Source organism: Branchiostoma belcheri, unplaced genomic scaffold (assembly GCF_001625305.1).
Source record: "Branchiostoma belcheri isolate BF01 breed outbred unplaced genomic scaffold, Haploidv18h27 scaffold149, whole genome shotgun sequence".
Classification (NCBI taxonomy): Eukaryota; Metazoa; Chordata; class Leptocardii; order Amphioxiformes; family Branchiostomatidae; genus Branchiostoma; species Branchiostoma belcheri.
The window spans coordinates 367,573-382,129 of record NW_017802924.1 but is presented as its reverse complement, the minus strand read 5'-3'; the positions used below and the strand labels follow the sequence as shown (position 1 = coordinate 382,129).

At 39.3% G+C, this 14,557-nt stretch overlaps 1 protein-coding gene across 1 annotated transcript in view; it reads left to right on the top strand.

Annotated features, from left to right (window-relative positions):
* Positions 1–7,888, top strand: part of LOC109465141 (interferon-induced GTP-binding protein Mx1-like) — a 15,177-nt gene extending 7,289 nt beyond the window's left edge. The window contains exons 4-13 of the mRNA XM_019762288.1: positions 1,933–2,071; positions 3,112–3,310; positions 4,125–4,203; positions 4,479–4,601; positions 4,800–4,956; positions 5,909–6,141; positions 6,656–6,775; positions 7,076–7,204; positions 7,451–7,537; positions 7,721–7,888. Of these exons, the coding sequence (XP_019617847.1) occupies positions 1,933–2,071; positions 3,112–3,310; positions 4,125–4,203; positions 4,479–4,601; positions 4,800–4,956; positions 5,909–6,141; positions 6,656–6,775; positions 7,076–7,204; positions 7,451–7,537; positions 7,721–7,855 (1,401 nt within the window). The 3' untranslated portion in view covers positions 7,856–7,888. The remainder of the gene's footprint in view (positions 1–1,932; positions 2,072–3,111; positions 3,311–4,124; positions 4,204–4,478; positions 4,602–4,799; positions 4,957–5,908; positions 6,142–6,655; positions 6,776–7,075; positions 7,205–7,450; positions 7,538–7,720) is intronic.
* Positions 7,889–14,557: the final 6,669 nt, after the last annotated feature.

Genomic DNA, 14,557 nt, shown 5'->3' with positions numbered 1-14,557 from the left:
ACATGGTCAAGACACTTGGTGATGACTCCCCTTCTTATTTAAATATAAAGAACGGGGTTACTAGCTACAATCGCGGCAAGGAGAGCACAAAAGATGAACATAGGTCAGGATGCCACAAATCAGCACCACGGACAATTCAGTTGAGGCCATCCATCACATGGTAGTGAATGACAGATGTGAGACTGTCCAACATGTAGCAGGTTCTTTGGCCTGTGTTATGACTCAGTTCACAATATTTTGTCGAACATCCTGGGGATGAACAAACTGTCTGCATGGTGGGTGCCTCGAATGTTTTTTGAACATCAGAACTTAAACAGGCTTGACATTTCAAGGAACAAATTCAGTCCAATTCACGCAGTTTCCTCAAAACATTTGTCACTCAAGATGAGCTGGGTTCACCACTTTCACCCCGAATCAAAACAACAGAGCAAACAATGGATGAAGTAATTTTTCCCGCCCCCCAAAGAAGTTTTAGCGAGTTTCGTCCGCTGACAGGGTTTTTGCCTCTGTTTTCTGGGACAGTAAGGAAGCAATCATGATTGACTACATGCGAAGGGGTTAAAGCATCAATGAGGAGTACTATAAAACAGAATTACGACATTTGAGGGCAACGATCAAAGAGAAAAGGAGAGGAAAGCTCCGAGCTGGCGTGATGAAAATGCACCTGTCCACACAACACAGGGGTCAGCGACAGCAGCAAACGAATTTGGGTTTGCAGTCTAACCCCACCCTTCCAATTCACCTGACCTAGCACCCTAGGACTTCTACCTGTTTCCTAAACTCAAGTTCCACTTACGTGGTCAACGTTTTGATGGTAATGATGACGTCATCTATGCGGTATAGGCCAATCTGGGGGGTCCAGATGCAACCTTCTTCCACAAGGGGAAAATAAAGCTGGAACATCACTGGACCAAGTGCATTGCAGTTAGAGAGGGCTATATTATAAAATAGTTTAAGAAAATTTTTACTGCCATGACGTTTTCTAGGTGAGGCCGAGAACTTTTTGAACACCCCTCGTACTCAGAGTTCCCTGTCTTGTGTAAAATTACTCAGAATGCCCGCTTGAGTAAAATTACTCAGAGTTCCCTGTCTTGTGTAAAATTACTCAGAATGCCCGCTTGAGTAAAATTACTCAGAATGCCTGTCTTGAGTAAAATTATTCAGAGTTCCCTGTCTTGAGTAAAATTACTCAGAATGGTTGTCTTGAGTAAAATTATTCAGAGTTCCCTGTTTTGAGTAAAATTACTCAGAATGCCCGCTTGAGTAAAATTACTCAGAATGCCTGTCTTGAGTAAAATTATTCAAAGTTCCCTGTCTTGAGTAAAATTACTCAGAATGCCCGCTTGAGTAAAATTACTCCGAATGTCCGTCTTGACTAGAATTACTCAGGATGCCCGTCTTCAGTAAAATTACTCAGAGTTCCCTGTCTTGAGTAAAATTACTCAGAATGCCGGTCTTGAGTAAAATTACGCAGATTCAGAATGTCTGTCTTGACTAGAATTACTCAAAATGCCCGTTTTGAGTAAAATTACTCAAAGTCCATGTATCTTCGCCTTCCAATTCCAGAAATCCACCCTACATGTCTGAATAATCAAAACTCTCTATGAGGAAATCGACTCAGTATGTCTTGAATATCTAGATATGAGTTTCTTGGATTTCTAAATAACCAGCCAAAACGACTGCAATTCCGTAAAATTGAAAACTTCATTTTCTGAATCTCAAGTCGAAAAAAAGGGAATAAAATGGATTTTCCCTTATTATTTTGGATTCTGTTTATGATTACTACCAACACAGATGAACTTTCATGATAATCCATTCATGTTTGTATGCTGTATGGAAACATCAGGGGGACCTTTAAATTACATAAACTATCGTTTTCATTACGATAATTCAGGGATGATACCAGAATTGACAGATGTTCTGTGTCCACAGACCAAAGCCCTGATCAGGGAGTACATCCAGATGGATGAGACCATCATCCTGGCTGTGGTGCCCTGTAATGTGGATATCGCCACCACTGAGGCACTGAAAATGGCGAAGGAGGTCGACCCTGACGGATCAAGGACTCTAGGTTCTCTTAAATGATTGTTTTCTCTGATGGTTAGGCCATGTTGATTTGATTATATGGATGACATCCGCGCGCGCATGAATTTTCGGCCGTTTCCAAAAAAAAAAGTTTTCAACCATACTGTAAATCGTACAAAACAGTTGCAAAATGAGCAAAAATATACCGTAAGTTACAAAAAAATAAGTAAAAACTATACCAATGTCGTAGAATGCCAAAATCAAACGAAAAAAGACGAAATTGTAAGGAAATGAACTTGAAGATTAGATTATTCGCCAAACCATATTCTGTCCCATTTGTTCAACCCTCATGACCACGTAGATTTCATGATAAAAACAACTTTTTTTTTCTTGCAAAACTTTTTTTTATTCGCACGCGCGCATCAGTTTTGGGGCTGCCGGAGGATGTCATCCATATAATCAAATCAACATGGCCTAATGATAAAGAGGTTTGACAGCTGCATATGTTTGTTTTGTATTGAACCCAATCTTGTTATTTCGTGTTTAACACTCTCCAAATTACAAGTTAAATCTTTATCTTCCAGAGCGTAAAGTAAACCTGAGCATCCCACGTATACGCGGTAAAACGATTTCGAACGTGAAATGCAACTGTTGAAAATTCAACTAGAGTCCCACGATCTCATACCTTACGCAAAATGATGTTAATCTTTATGACTGACAAAGATGATTCCTCCTGATTATGCAAATAGGATCCTCATTTGCATGAATTATATCAGTTGATCATATTCTCCATCAAAAGACAGCCTTATCTTAACAAAGAAAGCCATTCAATCGTTTCCTCATAAATTATGCAAATGAGGTCCTTATTTGCATAAGTTATGTTTAATGATGCATATGTTCACCTTCACTTCTTGGTAAAATCAGTGAATGGTTTTGAGAGCAGATGCCGAGAGTCTGTCGCAAAATCTCGCTTTTAAGTTAAGGTTCGTGCCAAATGCTTATGGATACCCAAGCCATGGAGGTAGAAATGCCCAAACACTGCAGGCAGAATGAAATAACCAACTCTTCTGCTGGTTTCCCCGGAAGGTGTGTTGACCAAGCCTGACCTGATTGACCGCGGGACAGAGAACATGACAGTGGACATCGTCAACAACAGGAAGTACGCACTGAAGAAGGGCTATACCATCATCAAGTGTAGGGGACAAGTCGACATCGAAAATAAAGTCTCCCTGAGTGATGCCATGGATAAAGAAGAGATGTTCTTCCAGAAGCACGAACATTTCAAGTAAGCCCCCGATGTCTTTGTCTTATCTTTTTATGTTTGACCTTTCAGTAGGGAAGAAAGATCTAAAAAAAACTAGAGTTCCCCGATCTCATACCTTCGCCAAATGATGGTAAACTTTATGCCTGACAAATTATAGATTATTCCCCCTGATTAAACAAATAGGATCCTCATTTTCATGAACATCGGTTTATCATATTCTCAACCAAAAGTCACTTATACTAACAAACAATACCATTCTAGCATTTCCTCATAAATTATGCAAATGAGGTCATGATTTGAATACATTATGTTTAAGAGGTCATGATTTGAATACATTATGTTTAATGATGTTCACCTTCACTGAACTTTCAAATACCACAACTTGGCACAAGTATGAAAGTCCAGGCAGTTATCATTACATAATTATAAACTTATAGATATTTATCATAATTATAAGATTATAAAGTTTTCTCATTAATCATGCAAATTAAGTCTTCATTTACATAATCAATATCTGCCTGACTGTGTGTTTCTCTCATTCTCAATTACCAATGTCACAAGCTTCAGTAGTCCAATCAATTTTTGGAATGCAACTGATTTATAGAATCTCCATAAATTATGCAAATTACATCCATATTTGCATAAATGTCACATAATTATACCAAGCATTACGTAAGCGACCTACATATCAAAAATCACGACGATCCGTTGACCAGTTCTTGCGTTATCCTCACAATTTCTCTCAAAATTACCTTGTTCTTAGATCATTATCATGAATTACATTGTTGGTTAATGTTACTAGTAATACAGATTCCGTGGTTTCCTTTTTTTCCAGAATACTTTACGAGGAAAAGAAAACCGGGACGAAGACACTGGCGGGCAAACTGACCACAGAGCTGGTGGAGCAAATCAAGGTGGGGTAAATGAACAAGGGAGGACTGAGCTACTGTTGATATCAGAAAGTTGACAAACAAGGATTCCCATCCATCCACACCCAACGGCAACGGTTCATCATAGTCCTTCTTATTAAATCACCACATAAAACACAGATCTTCATACTTGGAGGAGATCCTTTTTTTACCGAATTTTCATTATTGCTTGATTGGAAACTATACCGTCTAAGACGGTTCATAATCTACAGATAAACTCAATTAAATATGATGATAATAATATCTTTTCCCTCTTACAGAAGTCCATCCCTGGACTTAAAGAAGACATCAGAGAGAAGCTGAGGGATACCGAACGACAGTTACTGTTGTTGGGAGATGGGATCCCAGAGGATCCTTCCAGCAAGATGCGCTTCCTTGTAGAGGTAAAGAAAATGTACTGATTGATATATGCAAGATAATCTTTGTACTATCCCTTTGTCCTCATATTTTCAGTACTGCACCAACTAACAGCTGATCTAGAAGGTACGTACCCCTCCCCATACTGCTACTGACAACCCGTCTCTCCATGCCAGCATCGATCTATTGTTAGAAGTTTAATAAGTTTCAATCATGCTTTTCAGTTGCTGAACGGCTTTACCGTCGATCTGGAGAAACTGACCAATGGTGAACAGGTTCGGAATAAGATGAGCGTGAAACAGCAGAAACAGGTGTGGCTGATTGGTGACGTGAGGGATGCATACAGAGATTTTGCGGCTGAACTAGAAGGCCTGTTACCTGGTAAGAAAGATTTATATATAATACACGTTAATGTGGCGTCAGCTCGTAAATGTTGTGAGGAAGTCTCAAGAACCTAACATGAGTAAAGCGACGGTCACAACCCACCGTACGTGCTTTTTGTCCGTACGTTTTTTGGGAGGCTACGTCTGATACGTTTTTTCTGAAAACGTGGGGAAGGAGTGGCATCGACGCACGTCACTCACACGTCACTCGCACGGTTTCGCAAGGTGTAAGAGTGTGGTCTGCACCTGGCCGTGAGAGGTTGCGTGCATCGTACGTTGAGCAAGTGGTACGTGAGTTGCACGTGCTTACAACGTACGATCTCTGTGCGATTGCAACTTTACCGTAAGGAGGCCGTACTCACACGTGCTTCTTCCGTACGGCACGTACGGGGCACGCGCGTCGCTCGTACTCGCACGCACGGGTGGTGAATCCGTAGACCGCACGCAGAAAAAGTTTTACATGCACTTAAAGTTTTACGGCGTGTCTGCGTGCTCCCACCTCCGTAGGATTCCGTACGGAGGCTGTACTCACCACGCACGGATGCCCTGCATTTGCCCACGTTTTTGCACGTAGACAACACGCAGAAGCACGTACGGGGGGTTGTGACCGTCGCTTAAAAGAACCACTTATCGAAAAGACTAGCCTAGAAGTGACCTGGTTTTCTTGGCTATAAAACGCGAGGCGTAGGTAAGCCGAATTGCACTATAAGCTACTTGAAAAAGCATTTTGCTTAACCCCAGTTAAAGATGATTGTTGTACCCTATAGGGTACCAGTGAGTATACCACTATAGAATGCCGATGTGAGACAGTAGTACTATACAAAAAACAAAGTCCCGCTATACACACAAGCGACGGTACTCAATCATATGTCATATTTTTGCACATATAGAATACATCATGTACCTTCTGAACCTAAACATGTTTAAACCTCGTTGGCCCTTCTTGGTAGGCGAGGGAAACCTGGAGGACATAGAAGAGTCCATACAGACCAACCGAGGCCGGGAGCTGCCGGGTTTCCTGCCCTACTCCGTCTGCGAGGCCTTCATACAGAAACACATGGAAAACTTCCAGGAGCCGGCCAGCGACTGCCTGCTCCGTGTCAACCAAAAAGTGGAGACCGTCCTATCTCTACTGACAACTCACTGGTTCCAGGCGTACTCACAGCTGAACATGGCGATTAAGGTCAGCCTTTTGTTGTAAGAAAAGACAACATTACATCGTGAAGTCTTCATCTTAGGCCAGAGAAGGAACTCGACAGTAGTACAGACAAGTGTTCCTGTTATCATGTACTAATATCAATTCTGAGGTATTGTAATATTTGCTTATTTCTTTCTCACACTTTTCCGTTTATGGAATGGAAGGCGAGAGAAAACAGGTAAATTCGAAATACATGGCCAAATAATAAGAGAACAAAAATGTACGCTGGGTAACTATTGAGATGCAAAATATACTTTGAATATGATATAATGGAGGACCAAACACAATATAACTCCAGAAATCAGAGTAATTATCGTGATCTTGTGGTCATAAAGGCAATACAACTACAAACGATATCCAACTACACTTAGAGTCAGTGCTGAAAACCAATCTGGACATGTTTGAAGATGCGTTGTGGTTGAGACACATTGACGCCCAAGGCTGGGACAAGAAGACCTGTCCAACATTTTGTAAAGCGTTACATTTGACTTGGCCACAGGAAAAAATCAATGATCTTCGTCTGGCGCAGGAGAGGAAGGCTCAGGAGGTGATCAAGCAGCTGTTTGAAATGGAGAACCTTGTCTTTACACAGGACGCCATCTTTCACAGCGCTCTGAAGGTACGGTACCGGTGTTCATCACATATTCAGTCCTTATCCACACACAGTTTCTAGTGTTATAATGTAATGTGTGTTCAGATCAACTGTATCTTAAAATTTGAACTAGGTTAAGTTCATGATTTAACGCTAACATATGTCTTCAACGCTTTTGGCGCGCACACTCATCCTTTTTATGCCTGTACTTGTTATTTATTTATTTTTTATTTCTACTAATAACATTAACTTATTTGTACATATCAAGTTAAAAACAACCCAGCACTACTATTGATATTACAACTACAAAACGGTTATTTCTGACAGAGGCTCGAGGAAGAAGCACAGAGCATTAAAAAGGGAACAAACAGGAACAGTGGAGACCAGGAAGATTTGCGGACAGACCAACAGAAGGAGTCAGAAGAAATGCTGCAGTACATAAAGGCTTACTTTGAAGTAAGACCTTTTACATGTTAAATACATGATTAAAAACTCTACCTGATCAAAAGCAGTTATAAATGTATCTTACAGCAAATTCAAAAGAATGATTGAAATTACGTACTCCAATTTATATCGAGAGCGAAAGTAGAAATTGAATGAAACCATAAAATCAGATATTTAGGTAAGAGCAGATAGATGCTACAGACTGTGGACAACCCTATTATACTATTGTCTGCATCATTGTTCATTGTACTACTGCAGGTGTCTATCCGACGCCTGTCCGACACGGTCCCGATGGCAATCCGTCTGCAGCTCTTGACTAACTTCACAGAGGAGGTAAAATATCAGGTGAGTGCCGATTGCTCTTACGTAGTTATTGAACAAAGTCTTTATTGGGTGGTTTTCTTGGCTCAAATTTTGGTTGTTTCCATTTCAAGTGTCTTCAGACTTGAATTTGAATGACCGTAAATATTTTCGGTCATATTCTAAACGTATCATTTTTTCAAGTTGTTCTTTACATTTTTTTCACAGATAACTTTGATGATCGCACAGCCAGACACACTGGAGCTGCTTCACGAAGACCCCGACACCACTGAACAACGGACCGTGCTGACTGAGAAACGTCGGCGTCTCACGAAGGCCAACCAGAAACTGGCAAAGTTCTAAAAACTGGGCCCAACCAGTTGGTATGGACCTAGGCCTAGGGAGTTTGTACCCACGTGACTATGGCGTCAGTACTACCCGCCATGCTGGTTGGCTAATATGTGTATGTTATTGCAATCACCTAATCATGAAATAAGCATACATCATGCAAAGAGGGAGTATAGTAGCCCAGGTAAACTAGGCTATCTTGCGTTAGGAGCCCTGTAAACTTATTGAGCCAGGCTATCTTCCATTAGAAGCCCGGTAAACTAGCCAGGCTATCTTTCATTAGGAGCCCGGTAAACTAGCCAGGCTATCTTCCATTAGGAGCCCGGTAAACTAGACAGGCTATCTTGCATTAGAAGCCCGGTAAACTAGCCAGGCTATCTTCCATTAGAAGCCCGGTAAACTAGCCAGGCTATCTTCCATTAGAAGCCCGGTAAACTAGCCAGGCTATCTTTCATTAGGAGCCCGGTAAACTAGCTAGGCTATCTTCCATTAGGAGCCCGGTAAACTAGACAGGCTATCTTTCATTAGGAGCCCGGTAAAATGCATGGTGGCAATGCCGTCACGCTCTTTATGATATAATAATCTTCATTTTCCGCCATATTAGCCATTGTTGCCCATTTGTTGTGACCACTGCCTTACAACAGGGCCCTGGATTATGTATAACACAGTTTGGACACTTTTCGTCAGAATACCTTACTTTTAACATGTAAGGTATTTATCAGATTTAAGTTGGAGCTGATTAGCGTTTATTAGTGCAGTGTCTTTAAACCAGCACCACAAAGTACGGACATTTCATTTTTGTTCATTTTACTGCTTATGTATTATTATGACATGGCTCGGTGTTTGATGACTTATATGATAGACTTTTGATGTATAAAGCTGAAATCAAGAAAGAAATACTTTGCATGCTAACTTCGAAACGATGCCTCAAATACTCGTACGCAGTGTATATTGAAGTTATGCTGTACATTAACGACCGAAGAGTGTGCCTTAGGCCATGTTGATTTGATTATATGGATGACATCCGCGCGCATGAATTTTCGGCCGTTTCAAAAAAAAAGTTTTCAACCATACTGTAAATCGTACAAAACAGTTGCAAAATGAGCAAAAATATACCGTAAGTTACAAAAAAAACCATACCAATGTCGTAGAATGCCAAAATCAAACGAAAAAAGACGAAATTGTAAAGAAATGAACTTGAAGACTAGATTATTCGCCAAACCATATTCTGTCCCATTTGTTCAACCCTCATGACCACGTTGATTTCATAATGAAAACAACTTTTTTTTTGCAAAACTTTTTTTTATTCGCACGCGCGCATCAATTTCGGGGTTCCCAGAGGATGTCATCCATATAATCAAATCAACATGGCCTTACCCCAAAGCTTGTGATAGTTTGTAAAACCAAGAAAGTATAAAAGTTGAAGTTGCTGTGCATTACGTTAACGTTGTGTGTTGTGTTTCCTTGCTGCAATCTATTTTACTTGAAACGTCTGACTCAGTAGTCCAGCAGATAATACCGTTGTACCTATGTTAAGACGAAAACGTTCTTCTATTGGCTTTTTATATTTTAGATTATGGCTACACAAACAGAAACACACAGAAACAAACACACACACAAACACACACGCACGCACAGACACATAAAAACACACACACACGCACACACTGTAAGTTACAAAGTCTAAAGTGTAGCCCAACAGGCGAGTATATTATTACACTTTTAAGCGCCGGCGGTGCTTCAAAGCTTTCCTCACTACCTCTCAGAGCAACATGAAAGCTACCCAAAAATGTCCCATTGGAATAGCAAACATCGTCAACTTCTCTTTTTTTACTCAAACAATTTCCACTCACTTTATTAGTCTGTGCCTCCGCTCAAACTGTTGTTTACTTGAATTTTCAGCATGGCGGTGTGGATTGTACTCCTTCATTGTAAACAAACGGTGTTCGAAATCTGTTCTGTTTGTTCGCATACAGTAATTCACTTCATGTTCACTGTAGCAAAAGTTCACGGTCTGAGAAGAATGGACATGTTCGCGGAACTATAAATTCACTATGGCGACAGGTGCAGGGAACAGAATTTAGTCCAGGAATTACTTGTTCACTGTAATGATAAGTTCACGGTACAGAAGTGACAGTGAAAACAGTGAACGTACAAGTAAAAGTAGAGTGAAAAAAAATCAGGAATTACAGTATGTTTTCGGTGGTGCCTTTTTCTTTTCAAAATGTGGGCACTGAGCAGAAAACATAGTTCCTATATATGATATTTTAAATGTTTGTTTTAATGCTTGATTGGTGAAATTGTTATTTGACTGTTATTATAATATACATCTCTCATTGAAGATCATTATTTTCTTAATATAGCCATCGGGATTTGTCATTTCATCCTTTTTTTTGTAATTTCAAAGTCGCTCACTCACTCGCTCGCTCACTCATTCACTCACTCATTCACTCGCTCACTCGCTCACTCTCGCCCACTCGCTCGCTCACTCGCTCGCTCGTTCGCTCGCTCACTCACTCACTCACTCACTCACTCACTCACTCACTCACTCACTCACTCACTCACTCACAATACGTTCAATCGCACGATCCAGAATGCCACAAAATAGCCCAACGCTAAGGGTTACAACACTTAAAATTTTATTCGAATTCTTCAAACTTCACATAAGAAACCTTCTGGTTCTAGTGGTTTACCTTGCCCGGTGGTGCCAATATCAGTCGTGTTTGGGCTTAATAACCAAGGCAAATGTCATTTGACCATTCCAAACCAAACATCCATATTACGAACATCATTTTGTTTTCATTAGTAATCATTAACATACATTTTGTACATATTTGTGGCCAATATTACGCTAACATTTATACATTATCACTCGTTTCACAGTCAAAAACTCACAGACTTTGCAAATTATTATTCAACATCAAATTTTAAAGTTATTCATTTCTGCAGTTACATAATATCAATAGAAATACATCATTTTGATGATATTCACTTGTTTTATGACGTTTGTTTACTACATTTGAATTATATATCGCTGCTTGGTTCTGTAGGCATGCATGCAAGATATTAGAGCGTACTAGGATATACAGTCATACACAGTGTCATGAAATCACCAATTAAAAGCTAACATTCTAAGACAACGGTACAAAAGTAACCGAAGTACGTCAAATAACACCATAAGATGGTGGGGTACATGAAACCAGCAAATGAAATGCCTGTATAACAAATGGTGGAAATGATGTAACGTTAAGTCATGGAAAATACATCATTATGTCCGAAAAATGATAAATGCAACATAAACAGTTATTGTGTGAACCACATTCCTGGTTATAGAATTGTTAAGCATAGGAAGAGTGTTCCCGTAGGGCTGCACTAGTACATAAAAGGTGTATAAATTATAGATGTGCTTTCGGCAGTTGTAGCCCCCCCCCCCGTGCTCTGTCTTGTGTATTATGAGAGTAACCCTGTCTTCTGAGCAGATCTCTCCCCAAGCAATGCAGCAAGGGTGCTCCCTCTCTCCCCAAAATCCTAGGACCCCAAAATGTTCAAATTCAGGGTTTTCTCTGATTTTTCATCGATCAACCGATTAGAGAGCACCTCTCCCCTCAGAATTTATGGAGAGACCCATGTTATAGGTGTGTGATGTGTGAACACAGCACAAGATGTGGGGAGGGCTCGACCATACCATTCAGGGCCTTGAAAAAGTGCTGCTTAATCAATGGCCCTGACATGGGTTCTTTACCGGTACCACTGTAATAAAATTCGCGTGGGGCTAGTACGGTACGTAGATGTACCACAGTGACTGTGGTCCAGTAGTTTGTGCAGTATAGCTCCAGTTGGTGTCACGTTAGTAATAATCGCATCCTATGGTCCAGTCTAGTTTGGGCAGTATAGTTTCAGTGTAAGTAGTGATTGCACCCTGTTTTGTAGTTTCTGAAGTTTATCTATGCAACCCTTGCTAACTTGCAATTTGATTCCAGATGATAGTGTTGTAAAAATAAAATGGGGGAGGAACAGTGATGTGGCAGTTACATGAACAGTTCGTGATTCTTGCACATGAGCATTTTGCTTTGCAGAATAGCTCATATCGCCTCCTGTATATGGATGTTTATGGAACTGTATTTAAAACGGTCCACACAATATTTCATGGTTTCTAATGGGCTTAGACACCCCGGAATGATGCATATGCCTGCACACATGCACACTGCACGGAGAGTCATATCATATACAGATTTCTTGATTTTTTTTTTAAATAACAGGTTTGTAAACAAAGTGCAAAACATTGGGTCTGGCAAATGACATCGCTTGTTACATTTTTGTATTCAATTGCCTGTGTACTTTTTCCAGTACAATTGTTTGCCTCATGACCCCGCCATCTTAAATGATTTTAACTTCGCCACTTGAAACAGTAAATACCACATGGACAGCAAGCAAGAATAACCCAATAGGTAGTGACCATATGCATGCAGCATGGCTCTGGATCAGAAGTCCCGGGTTCGAGTCTCAGGATCTTTGGGGTTTCAGTCCAAACACTCGGATGCTTTTCTCCAGTCATTTTCAGACAATGCTATGATTTTCAATTTATTTTGCTATGATGCTTATGTTAGAATAGTTCATGAATGCTATGATATAAATTTTCAGACTATGGTTTGGGTGAGATATCCCATATGGGGATTGGTCCAGTACAAAATGGATGTAGATGTAAATATCATGGTAAATTATCGTTCTAAACAAACTTTTACAAAGGTTTTGGCACCACCAGCACTGCCTTAGGCCATGTTGATTTGATTATATGGATGACATCCGCGCGCGCATGAATTTTCGGCCGTTTCCAAAAAAAAAAAAAGTTTTCAACCATACTGTAAATCGTGCAAAAAAGTTGCTAAATGAGCAAAAATATACCATAAGTTGCAAGGAAAATATTTAGAAACGATACCAACGAATGCCAAAATCAAAGGAAAAAAGACAAAAATGTAAAGAAATGAATTCGAAGAGTAGATTATTCGCCATAACATATTCTGTGTCATTTGTTCAACCTTCATGACCACGTAGATTTCATAGTGAAAGCAACTTTTTTTTTGCAAAACTTTTTTTTATTCGCACGCTCGCATCAGTTTTCGAGTTCCCAGAGGATGTCATCCATATAATCAAATCAACATGGCCTTACTTACATACTTTAGTAATGTATATGTATTTTCCCATTTGAGCCAAGAAGGAGTATAAAATGTCTTTTGTAAGTACACAATTTGAAATAAGACGCATGTCATTTCTTGCAGAACTGTAAAACTGGATTATTTCAGTCAATTCACACATAGAATAGAGCAATTTGCAAAGGTAGAAGTCCAATTATACTCCTTCCCGGTTTCCAAAGGCTACGTACTACTGACAGTACAAATTTTAGAAGAAAGTCTATAGAATAGGATGTACATTATATAGTAGTACCTGCTACAGCCTAGATACCGTCCTGAGAAAATTGAAAGAACAAAAACATTTAAATACGCAGCACATAATCATAAGCAGGACAGCATCCAGGCTATATTTTAGTCCAACAGGAATCTCTGTGCAATTTTGGTCAAAATTTTAGGAGCTAGAATTCAATGAGACTGTAGTATACACTTTAGTCTGCTCATACATTCGGTTTTCAAATTTTGCAGTAAATAGCAAATTTCTGTTTTTGTTTTCAGCCCAGTATACTAGCGCTGTACAGAATTGTCAAGAGATGAATTTATGCATGATTCTGCCAATCTCAAAACTGCAATGTTTACCATGTTCGTTTACAAAACCCTAAAATTTTACAACACTGAAATTTGCTTCTATGACTTATTATGTTGTCTCGTCAAAGCACCAAATGTTAGCTCTGTACCTTTTTTTATCATACCAAGAAATTTCTGTGCAGTCGTTAAAACATTTTAGCAGAAATTGAGCCAAAATTGAAGAAAAAAAAACATGTGTGCTAGCCAAAGCTTTAATAATAAAACGCATGAATGGGAAACAAAGCAAAAAATCAACAACAAAAAGAGAACCTGAAAGAGAATGAAAACATGTCGTAGAAAGAAAGTAATATACACAAAGCAAGAATTTTTCAGCATTTCCTTTTCATTTCCAATTTAATCTCAAAACTGCAATGTTTACCATGTTCGTTTACAAAACCCTAAAATTTTACAACACTGAAATTTGCTTCTATGACTTCTTATGTTGTCTCGTCAAAACCCCAAATGTTAGCTCTGTAACTTTTTTTATCATACCAAGAAATTTCTGTGCAGTCGTTAAAATATTTTAGCAGAAATTGAGCCAAAATTGAAGAAAAAAAACATGTGTTAGCCAAAGCTTTAATAATAAAACGCATGAATGGGAAACAAAGCAAAAAATCAACAACAAAAAGAAAACCTGAAAGAGAATGAAAACATGTCGTAGAAAGAAAGTAATATACACAAAGCAAGAATTTGTCAGCATTTCCTTTTCATTTCCAGTTTAATCTTAAACAGATTAGAATATTACCAGACATTGTCGTCTCTTTCATTTTGTTACATAAATATTCTTTTGTCATACTGGCATTTTCATTTAAAGTTTAAATTCGCTACAAATAATATGTATGATCCTCTTAAAATGTAATTGTTTACCAGACCAACATTTGAATCCCCCCTCCCCCCATGTTTGCACAGAATTCAATTGAAATATTGATTGGAGAGAGTGAAATAGAATTAAATGTCGGGCTCA